Source organism: Sebastes umbrosus, chromosome 15 (genome assembly GCF_015220745.1).
Source record: "Sebastes umbrosus isolate fSebUmb1 chromosome 15, fSebUmb1.pri, whole genome shotgun sequence".
NCBI lineage: Eukaryota > Metazoa > Chordata > Actinopteri > Perciformes > Sebastidae > Sebastes > Sebastes umbrosus.
Window position 1 is genome coordinate 32,613,293 of NC_051283.1, and position 12,237 is coordinate 32,625,529.

At 37.1% G+C, this 12,237-nt stretch overlaps 1 protein-coding gene across 1 annotated transcript in view; it reads left to right on the forward strand.

Moving 5' to 3' along the window:
• LOC119503574 (immunoglobulin superfamily DCC subclass member 3-like) overlaps positions 1–4,649 on the forward strand; it is a 35,401-nt gene extending 30,752 nt beyond the window's left edge. The window contains exon 15 of the mRNA XM_037795419.1: positions 574–4,649. Within this exon, the coding sequence (XP_037651347.1) occupies positions 574–648 (75 nt within the window). The 3' untranslated portion in view covers positions 649–4,649. The remainder of the gene's footprint in view (positions 1–573) is intronic.
• The last annotated feature ends 7,588 nt before the right edge of the window (positions 4,650–12,237 follow it).

The window sequence follows — 12,237 nt, forward strand, 5'->3', positions numbered from 1 at the left end:
TTAACCACTTCATGTATTACGTATGTGTTTTTATGTAAGTATTGTATTTAAACATTGTATTTAAGTCTTGTGCATCCCTTTTAAAAATGATCTGTTGTCCTCAGAGAACAAAAACTGCCATAAAATTATATATTATTATTTTCTACTTTCCTTGAGTTAAATCTTTCAACCAACATCAGACCTGATCATAACTACCAAATATTCATTAAAATTAAAAAGTCAAAAATGTCCATAGTGATGCATAAGGGTTAAAAACGTATCATAAAATCTCAGGAAGATTGAGTTAAAGTGACCTAGGTTCCTTCAAGATCAGGAATAGCTTCAGGTAGGTGCCTTTTTAAATGACCATCCACAGATGGTGGCTTGGAATGATGTTAGCTCTTTACAGTCAGTAAAAGTAGTCTTCACAGCTAAATAGTACAACAGTCCCATGGTGAATTAGTGGATAAGCAAGGGTAACTTTATGCTTGTGCATGTCATAAATAATGCCATATTTGAATTGTATCTGATTCCTTGTCTTTGTTCTCTCTTGTCTCTTTCATGTCCTGCTGTGGTGACTCTTCTTGTGAGCAGGTGGTCTGTCCAGCTCAGTACCAGGTTGTCATTGAGCAGCACTTGTCAGGTTTGCCTGGCACGGACACCGGCTAACACTGGTCAATGATATCACCACCCATATCCCTGTCCTCCCCTCCAACAGTCTGCTATTCACTTAGGAAACCCATGTCTCCCACCAATGGGCACCTTCTGTGCCCTTTGGTAGGGGTCAGACATCGATTTATTCTCCCCCAAACCTGCTATTAATAACCTGAAAGTAGCCTCCACAAAACTACGACAGAATGCTTACAGAGCTACGAGACATCCTGGTCCTTTGCCACCCCACCCCAATCCTCCACCCCTACCTCAAACCAAAGCTTATTGCCTTTATTGCCTGTGCACATGCACATGTGCATGTAGAAAAAGCCTTCAAAGCATTGCCACTCCAGACGAGGTCCTGTCACATTCTTTTTGTGTGTGCTTTTCCAGTGGGAGTCTGTTCCATAACCAAAATATTCTATTCCTCAGATCTCCTCTGGTAAGCTGACATGTGAAGATGTGCACTATGGTCTTAAAACCACAAATGAAGCCATTATTAGTCTTTTGTGACAGAACTCTTGACTTTGCCTTCAGTTCCTCTGCAATAAGAAATGGAAGAAACACAGTGGCCTTTGTGAACGCCTTATGAAGGTGATAAGAAATGATTGTCTATCACCATATAAGCCATTTAGAGGAACCATGTAAACAGGCATTCTTTACTAAACTTTTCCTCACCCAAAAGCTGCACACCTCCAAAGAAAGCTACCTCAGTCTGACATGTATATCTGAGCCATAGTTGAGGCCAATTTTAGCCTGATTACGCTGCTTGTGCTAGCCTACCTCAACCAAAAAATTCTGAAACCCTTTCCCTTGAGTAACTATTTCTTCGACCAGTGCCAGTGTACTGTGCCGGTGACCAACAAGGCCGGTCCAGAGAGTGCTCACCAGGATGACTAACCAGGAGAGCATGAACATGGCAGAGCCTGATTCCACTGCCACAAGCCTAAGCCTTACTGTACCAGAGATCGACAAGAGCCTTAACAACCTCCCGTTCAAGCCAGGTCACCTTTTGTTCAACATGTCCAGTTTTGGTGGAAATCTTCAACTTTTCTGATCTGACATCAGAAGACAACAAGGAGACCACATAGTGTTGCCTTGATTACTGTTGCTCCATTATGTGGCTATCCATGGCTTTCAAATACCCACAAGTGTCCATCTCCAAAGACATATTTGTGCAGAGGATGTAGCTCATGGAAAATATGAATCTCAAAGAGTGCTTCATGAACTTTTTAAGCGATGCATTTGATTTCTTTTCTATGAAGTCCATCAAAGAAAACAAGTTCCAACTAACAGGATGCTTGTTTGATCTGCACAAACCTGATGGCATACTGATGATAAGCCAAAAAATGACTGTTTAAAGGCCAAGCTGCCAAGTTAACTCTCCAGATGCCAAATTGGTCACCCTGGGACCTCGATGACACTGAGTTGGCGGCGAAAGAAGTTTTAAGGTGATACTTGCCTGAATGCACGAACAAGGCTCGTGTTTCACCCTGTCAGCCTATCCAAAAAGTTCTTGTGTGAAAACCAAGCTGAATGATACCCAAAGATGTAAACATTTTCATGGTTTTCTTTATTTTGCTTTAAAGAATTGTTTTATTTTGGATTGTTCCTGTTTGAAAGGGGTTGCCTGTGTGTGAAGTGCTTTAACTGAACCCAAACCAAAAAAAATTCTCATGATTTCATTATCTTTTTTTGTCCTTTAGTTTGGTCATTCCAGGCGCACCCCTTCAACACGAAACTCTTTATTTTGTTGATCCTAACATTTAAATTTTAAAGAGTAACCAAATGAAGATGTCAGATATTTTGAAAGGCTTTCTATGTCAATACTATAAGGAATACTTGCTTTCTTTTTTAAAGTAGTTGAATTCTTGCCAAATATTTAGCTATCTTAAAGAAATATGTAACCAAATACCTCTAAATCTTTAACATTCAGAGTCTACCTTTACACTTCCTAACATAACCAAAGCACAGCAACATCCTTGTGAGCATGATAATATACATGTGTGTGAATGACTAACAAAAGGTGAACCTTGAGGGCAGCAGCTTTCAGAAGACACCAAACATTTTGATTCATAAAGTTATTTTTGATCCAAGTTGTTTATAGATATCTCCACAACCCATATTAGCTTACTTCTTATCTAAAAATGAGGACAGATATCATATGTTGCTCCTTGGCTTGCTGAACAAACAACAGACTACCGAGGAAAAGTGAACCGCCAACATCAGTATGCAGGCTGGATCGTTGTAGCTGTAGAACATTAAATAGCTTAAAAAATTGCCTGTGAATGTCAGCAACAGTTAGTTTAGATGCTAAATGGTGTGATCCTCATTATAAATAATCCTCTTGACTGAAGAAACTAATATATCATTAACCAAAAGTCTGTGTCGCTTCAAGCTTTTCTGGTCCTCAAGGTTCACCTGAATAATGATAACCCTAAAGTGTTTTAGGTTTACTCAAAGAACAGTATAAAACATCATCTCCTTTCTGACGCAACTGAAAGCTGTTAAACCGATGCGATACCAAAAAGTGTATTTGACATGGAAGACCTGAAGATGTGTTTTCTGTAGTGTGATGTGTGTTAAAGCTTTTGTTGCTTCTGTTTGTAATGATTCATTTCTCTTTTCATTTGAGTCTTCTGTTGTTCCTGCTGTGCACAGGAAAAGTTGCCAAAGCAAATGTTTGCTTTTTTAAAAAGTTTATTATTATTATTATTATTATTAGATCTGATAACATTAATTATGATCATTTCAAATATTTTGTTTTTTTGACATGTGTAAGGATGATATGAAAATGATTGTTAGGATTACTTTGTGATGGTCTTAGAGCAAGTGATGTGAGTTTTCCAGAGATTTAAGAAGCCAAACTCACATTCTGCCCTGAAGAACCAGCAACTAGAAAATGTAAGAAAGTAGAAACTGGCTGCTAGTCGCAGCGAGAAACAATGCTTTAATGATTCTAGTGCTTCTCTGTTTGCCAAGCTTTCCACTGCTGTATAGCCAACTGAAAACCTAAAGCTTTAACCTGCTGTGACTGAGGTCCTATCCTTGGTCTGTGGAGGTCGAGGACTGACTGTAGATCAGCTGCAGCTAGAAACAGAGACCAAGCTGTATCTCAGTACATTTACTTTAACGTAATACATTCACACTAAAATGGTTTCAGTTCACACAAAAGACAAAAAACCTCATAGTTTGTGTTTTATTTACCACGATGTGTCTGTGATAAACCCAGTAGTGGAAGTCAATGGAACCTTTTTAGCTTAAAATGAGACTGTGACTTTTGAAAGACGAAATAATAATAATTGTTTCCCATTGCAAATTAATTCATAAAGAATAAAACATTTGCTTAATTCATGACACATCTGCTGCCAGTAGTTGAACGTAACTTTAGATAGTTATTGGTGTGTTACTGGCGTCACTAATCTCTTCTTGTGCTTCTGTTACACCATGTTGGAGCATTTTATCACATACTTACTACTGTAATCAGCAAACGTTACACTTTAAAACATTTAAAGATATATTTGAATAACTCAGCAGCAGTTGTACTTCCTACTTTGGTTGCACCACTCGAATGGCTAGACACCTCAAGGGGTAAGAGGGAATATGTGTTGTTTGAACTGACCTTTTAGTTTTATTTATTTATTTATTCATGACAAAATCCTAATAAATGGCATATTTATGGTCAGTCAATATCCTGATGGAACTCAGTGTCCATAAGCTGTTTCTGTTGATCGCTGCATATTAACCAAATTAAAACGTAGGATAATGAACACAGCACAAACAACATTTGGTGTAAATCTGACCTTACTACCTATTAAAGTGTGATAGTTAAAGCTAAGAAATATTTAAGAGAAGAGCTAAACGTATCTGCTGACTATGATAGCAGCATTTTCAACAGCTTGGTCTCTGTGTGACTGCAGACAACTCGATCTGAAGGCCTGGACCGACCTCTGCTCTTTGTCCCTCCTTGATCACATTCTCACATGCCTGAACCAAATAAAGACATTTTGCTGAATTAATGTTTCCCTATCTATTTTGCTTTTGTTAGTATAACCCACATGATATAATGGGTTGCATTAAAAAGAAAGAAAAACACTCAAATTATGAATTACTGTGCTTCTGCAATGTCTCAAGCAAAAATAACTAAGCTAGTGTGAAGTGTCAAGTTGTGGTTTCTATCCAATGAATACAGTTGTGAAGCTGTTATCTCAGCCAATCAGCAGCACGCTGTGGCGACTAGTCCCGCCCCCCTGCTCCCGTCAGGTAGCAGATGTTTTCCAGCGGGAGCTGCAGAGAGAGGAGAGCTGCTGCTAGAGAGGGTTGATATCAAGGTCATGAAACAGAAGACAACTAGGAGCTACAACTACAACGGGTCGGACTGGAGACTATAAAACGGCCGTGGGCGTTAGGGTTAGGGTTAGGGTTAGGGTTAGGGTTAGGGTCAGGGTCAGGGTCAGGGTCAGGGTCAGGGTCAGGGTTAGGGTTAGGGTTAGGGTTAGGTAAGGGCATGATAACCACGATGATCAAATTGATCATCCTTGATCATCCTCATTAACTCTTTGTGTGAACATGACAGAGCGATGAGACCTTGACGTACCCCCCCATTTTCGGGTTCGTTCTTTCCACTGATAGCACTGACAAGTCTGTGCGACTTTCGGTTGCGAAGTTACGCAACTTTTTTATATCAAAAAATTGATATCTCTGGAACGGAAGGTCGTAGAGACTCACAACCACGACAGGCGTGTTCAGCGTGGTCGAATTATGTCAGACAGAGCACGTTTCCAAGTGTCTACGACGTTCGGTTCGGGAGATATTCGAGAAAAACGTTCGGCTAGGGTTAGGGTTAGGGTTAGGCTTAGGTAAGGGCATGATAACCACGATGGGTTAAGGGTTAGGGTTAGGGTTTAGGGTTAGGGTTAGGGTTAGGGTTAGGGTTAGGGTTAGGTAAGGGCATGATAACCACGATGATCAAATTGATCATCCTTGATCATCCTCATTAACTCTTTGTGTGAACATGACAGAGCGATGAGACCTTGACGTACCCCCCCATTTTCGGGGTCGTTCTTTCCACTGATAGCACTGACAAGTCTGTCCGACTTTCGGTTGCGGAGTTACGCGACTTTTTTATATCAAAAAATTGATATAGGTCGTAGAGACTCACAAGCATGACAGGCATGTTCAGCGTGGTCGAATTATGTCAGACAGAGCACGTTTCCAAGTGTCTATGACGTTCGGTTCGGGAGATATTCGAGAAAAACGTTCGGCTAGGGTTAGGGTTAGGGTTAGGGTTAAGGGTTAGGGTTAGGGTTAGGGTTAGGGTTTAGGGTTAGGGTTAGGGTTTTGGTTAGGGTAACCTAATGTTAATGTGTTAGTCCTAATGTTAATGTATTAGTCCTAATGTTAATGTGTTAGTCCTAATGTTAATGTATTAGTACTAATGTTAATGTATTAGTACTAATGTTAATGTATTAGTACTAATGTTAATGTATTAGTACTAATGTTAATGTGTTAGTCCTAATGTTAATGTATTAGTACTAATGTTAATGTATTAGTCCTAATGTTAATGTATTAGTACTAATGTTAATGTATTAGTACTAATGTTAATGTATTAGTCCTAATGTTAATGTATTAGTACTAATGTTAATGTGTTAGTACTAATGTTAATGTGTTAGTACTAATGTTAATGTGTTAGTACTAATGTTAATGTATTAGTCCTAATGTTAATGTATTAGTACTAATGTTAATGTGTTAGTACTAATGTTAATGTGTTAGTACTAATGTTAATGTATTAGTCCTAATGTTAATGTATTAGTCCTAATGTTAATGTGTTAGTACTAATGTTAATGTGTTAGTACTAATGTTAATGTGTTAGTACTAATGTTAATGTGTTAGTACTAATGTTGACGCCATTTCTCACTATTTTTACAAACAATCGATTAATGGAGCAAAATAATCATCGGATTAATCCATAATGAAAATAATCATTAGTTAATAGTTCAACAGTAGCTCTAGCTCAACGAACTACATCAGTAAAATCCTGATTTGACATGAATGCAAGAGTAATAATAATCTAATGCTAGAATATATAAGAGTACAACAGTTTAATACTTTCACTACATTTTACTGATTATACTGACAGACTTTTACTTTTACTATAGTATTGATATTACTGTGTGGGATTAGTACTTTAACTGTAAGAGAGTATTTTCACACTGTGGGATTAGTACTTTAACTATAAGAGAGTATTTTCACACTGTGGGATTAGTACTTTAACTGTAAGAGAGTATTTTCACACTGTTGGATTAGTACTTTAACTGTAAGAGAGTATTTTCATACTATGGTATTAGTACTTTAACTGTAAGAGAGTATTTTCACACTGTGGTATTAGTACTTTAACTGTAAGAGAGTATTTTCACACTGTTGGATTAGTACTTTAACTTCCTCCACCACTACACACAATTATGCTTCAAACACACATGTACAGCTTCTTTATGATTTTCTAACAGATATTACTAAATGTGTGAGGGTGCAGGTTAATTAATTATTGACTTACTGTAGAATAATTGAAAAGTAGAGCTAGTTCTGATGGTACTACTTGTTGTTTCTGATCGAATTTACACTATAAAGATTGTAATGTGTCGGGTCCGTTGAGTTAGAATTATTATTAGTTTTAATCGAGCCTTTAAAGTCTTCTGTAATATTTTCTATGCTTAATTAAGCTGTGGTGAGATTATAAGAATATATAATTATTGTAGTCTTGAAGATCATTTTGGGGATATCCTGTTAGAGGTGCATTTTATATCCATAATATAGATTATATCCATATAGATAAACTACAAGTCTTCATCTACAGATGTCGTCGTTGGGTTTAACTTTCTTTATTTCTTTACTGCTTTCACAAATAAAATTAACTTGAACAAAAAGACTCTGAAGTGTTTTTTCTTTCTGCTTCTTTAAAACTTTTTGGTAACACTTCATTTTACGGGTTCGCAAATTTCATGGTAATTAGGACTATTTGAAATGTCTTTGGAATTACTGCCAAATTACTCCAATATTTACCTCCAAAAGTATCGAAAATTACTTTATTATAAACTTTATTTAATAATTATATGCTGAAATAGCATATAATGGTTAAAATATGGCCCTGAGGCTTGAAACCTAACCCTAGCCCGATCTTCATCGGAGCTGGAAAATCAAAACTAATTGTTGCCCCAGGGCAAGTTGTCCTGCCCCTGATTTCCATGTTGGCTGATTTCCTGGTCTACTACCAGTTTCCTGCTGGTTCTGCTCAGAATAAATATGTTTTGGTTAATATTTACACGTTCAGATCAATATAAACACACAGTATGTTGATATTTACATGTTCAGATCAATATAAACACACAGTATGTTGATATTTACATGTTCAGATCAATATAAACACACAGTATGTTAATATTTACATGTTCAGATCAATATAAACACACAGTATGTTAATATTTACATGTTCAGATCAATATAAACACACAGTATGTTAATATTTACATGTTTAGATCAATATAAACACACAGTATGTTGATATTTACATGTTCAGATCAATATAAACACACAGTATGTTAATATTTACATGTTCAGATCAATATAAACACACAGTATGTTGATATTTACATGTTTAGATCAATATAAACACACAGTATGTTGATATTTACATGTTTAGATCAATATAAACACACAGTATGTTGATATTTACATGTTTAGATCAATATAAACACACAGTATGTTGTGTAACTTTAAATAGGTTGGTTGCAGTGTACTTGGTGAGCAGGTGGTTTACTTTGAGTACAACCTTTATTGGTTAATTTAATTGTCTGTAATTGGTTGTTTATGTGTCATGTCACTTTCCCTGGTTGTGATTGGCTGAGGGGCTGTGGGGGCGGGATTGGTGAGGAGCGGCGGGACGGAGGAGATGGAGAAAAGCTAGTGGAACAGAAATAGATGTAGTAATTAGAGATGTAGTAATCAGAGATGTAGTAATCAGAGATGTAGTAATTAGAGATGTAGTAATCAGAGATGTAGTAATCAGAGATGTAGTAATTAGAGATGTAGTAATCAGAGATGTAGTAATCAGAGATGTAGTAATTAGAGATGTAGTAATCAGAGATGTAGTAATTAGAGATGTAGTAATCAGAGATGTAATCAGAGATGTAGTAATCAGAGATGTAGTAATTAGAGATGTAGTAATCAGAGATGTAGTAATCAGAGATGTAGTAATCAGAGATGTAGTAATTAGAGATGTAGTAATCAGAGATGTAGTAATTAGAGATGTAGTAATCAGAGATGTAGTAATTAGAGATGTAGTAATCAGAGATGTAGTAATCAGAGATGTAGTAATTAGAGATGTAGTAATTAGAGATGTAGTAATCAGAGATGTAGTAATTAGAGATGTAGTAATCAGAGATGTAGTAATTAGAGATGTAGTAATCAGAGATGTAGTAATTAGAGATGTAGTAATCAGAGATGTAGTAATCAGAGATGTAGTAATCAGAGATGTAGTAATCAGAGATGTAGTAATTAGAGATGTAGTAATCAGAGATGTAGTAATCAGAGATGTAGTAATCAGAGATGTAATCAGAGATGTAGTAATCAGAGATGTAGTAATCAGAGATGTAGTAATCAGAGATGTAGTAATTAGAGATGTAGTAATTAGAGATGTAGTAATCAGAGATGTAGTAATTAGTCTAACCGGGTGCAGTGTCACATTATAATTAACATTACAGCTGGCAAAAACAAACATGGGGTTGTGATTATAAAATGAAACTGAAAAAGAAGAAGATGAAGAAGAAAGCGACAGGTTGATGGCGATATGTGATGCAGCGTGTTGCCTGTATGTGTGAACATGTGTTTAGCATGTCATTATGGTATAATTCCCCGTCTCTGCTTTCTAATCTTGTTCTCCCTGCAGTCTTAAGAGATCACCGTGGAGTCGGGGATGTGAGTGTATATATAGATTGTTGACTGGAGGAAAATGTGGTTTTCATGTCTGTCTGCTCTTTTTTTTTCATCAGCGCTTGTTGCTGTAACTGCAGGAGTGGAAATAATAAATTACATTTCATCTTTTTTTTGTGTGTGTGTATTTATGTATAATTTATTTTTACTTAAGTTTTTTTTTTATCCCGAGTATTGTACTTTGCTGCATTTCAAGTTGCATCCTGAATAAAAAAAAAAGTTTATAAAACCTGCCATAGTTTAGGTAAAAAGAAAAGAAAAGTGTCATCTTAATTAATCAGAGTAATGTACCACCCAGGGCGGCTGTGGCTCAGAGGGTAGAGCAGGTCGATCCCCGTCTCCTCCGGGTCACATGTCGACGTGTCCTTGAGCAAGACACTTAACCCCAAAATTGCTCCCGAAGGCATAGCCATCGGCGTGTGAATGAGTATTTAGATAACATCCTGATGGGCAATGAATGTGTGTGTGAATGCTGAGTGACACAAATCAAACACACCCATGATGTCATGTGATCTTCAGGTGCATGCTGGATCTTTCTAACATGCTCAATGCTAAAATGCTGGATCCTCCAGGTGGCTTCTGCTTTCACTGGCACATGGGAGAAGTTTGCAAGAAAGGGTTTATTTGAACCCAAACCATGATCATTTCCTTAACATAACAAAGTAGGTTTGTTGTTTAAATCGAAAGAGGATTTCTGGAAGAAACTTCTCCCAGAACTTTTAACTTCAATGAGGTGTTTGAGGCCTTTCTGCTGTTTATGATTGCAGAGCCTCATTCAGCTCAAAGTGTTTGAACACTTTGAGGAGCATGCAGTGGGACAGAGACACTGGGACTGGTTATACTGGAACATAGAGGTTGTGTGGATATTATGGACTGAGAATGAAGGAGCAGAGTAGTTGAACCTGCAGCAGATTGAGGAGGACTTCGCTCTGCACAAGACTCACAGAATGACATTCAGACAGGTGAGTGCAACAAAAAGTTATTTATCAGAGGAGCACGTCAATCATAGTGCTTGTGTCTGCACATGTGCAAGAACTGCTGCTGCTGCTTTTTGCTTTAATGTGTGTTCGTGGCTGCAGCTGCTGTGGAGTTTATATTGTTCATATACATGTCTATGTTGTTTGCTTTGGTGATGTTATATTCTGCTGTTGATTCTACAAGAAGTGACATGCTATTTGATTTCTGCAGCTTAATATTGCTTATGGCACCTGCTGCGGTGTCTTTTTATTTGTTTCATTTTTATTTAATTGTCTGGGTTTTGTCTCTTTTCTGGTTAATTCTAGGAAAACTCACACTGAGGAAGGCAGTTGTATAATTGGTCATCAGTTGTGTTCAAGGAATATATTGTTGGTGTGGACGTAAGGGCTTTGTGGTGTGATGTGTATACGTTGACAAGTTATTGCACTATTTTGTAGCCTAAACAGGTTCTTTAATTTAATACGTCTATCATATAACATCATCATATACACTTTTTTATTTACCCTCCCTCCACTAATACCTTTCTCAAAATGTAACGCAGTGACATTTACTCAGAGTACATTTTAACTGACTTTTTACTTGTATCTACTACTACTAGTACTTTTACTTGAGTTAAGTATTCTCTCTCCATCCCTGTGTAAGTGTCACACAGGCTTAGTCCAATAATGATCCATAGAAAATTTGGTAGAAATCGGACCAACGGCTTAGGAGGAGATGTCAAAAAAGTGTTTTTCAAAAAATCCAATGTGGCGGAAAATCTAGTTAGGCGGACTTTAGTGGTCCCAGAGGCTTTATTGTAGATCACACGGAGCTGCACATGTGTGTCAAGTTTCAAGTCTGTCGGACTTACCGTGTGCGGGGTGTGGCCTTTCCAAAATCGCATGTTTGGGCGTTAATTACAGCGCCACCATGTGGCCGATTGGGGTCATAGTTCTTGAGAAGCACATGCACATCATTTGCAGTTATTGTGCCAAGTTTCATTTTTCTCGCTCATTCCAGCTCACGGCAAATTGAGCCGCGGCATAAGACAACAAAGAATAATAAACCAGCACAAACTCTTTGAGAGTTTTGGCGCCCCCTATGGGTCAAACGGAAAATGCTTTGGTACGCCTATTCCCAAACACGTACTGAAGATATCTACCAAGATTTATGATGATTTGACTAATGGTCCATGAATTATGGCCAATTTCCTGCTAAGCTCCGACCATTGAAAAGTTTGTTGGTCAACAGATTCATAACGCAATGAGGTATCAACACGTTTTATGCAACTTTAGATGACATTAGTCCAATAATGATCCACAGAAAATTTGGTAGCAATCGGACCAACGGTGATGTCAAAAATGCGTTTTTTCAAAATATCGCATTTTTGAATCTATCTATCTATCTATCTATCTGTCTATCTGTCTATCTATCTATCTGTCTATATATCTATCTATCTATATATCTATCTATGTATCTATCTGTCTATCTATCTATCTGTCTATATATCTATCTATCTATCTATCTATCTATCTATATATCTATATATCTATCTATCTATCTATATATCTATCTATATATCTCTCTATCTATCTATCTATCTGTCTATATATCTATCTATCTATATATCTGTCTATATATCTCTCTATCTATCTATCTATCTAT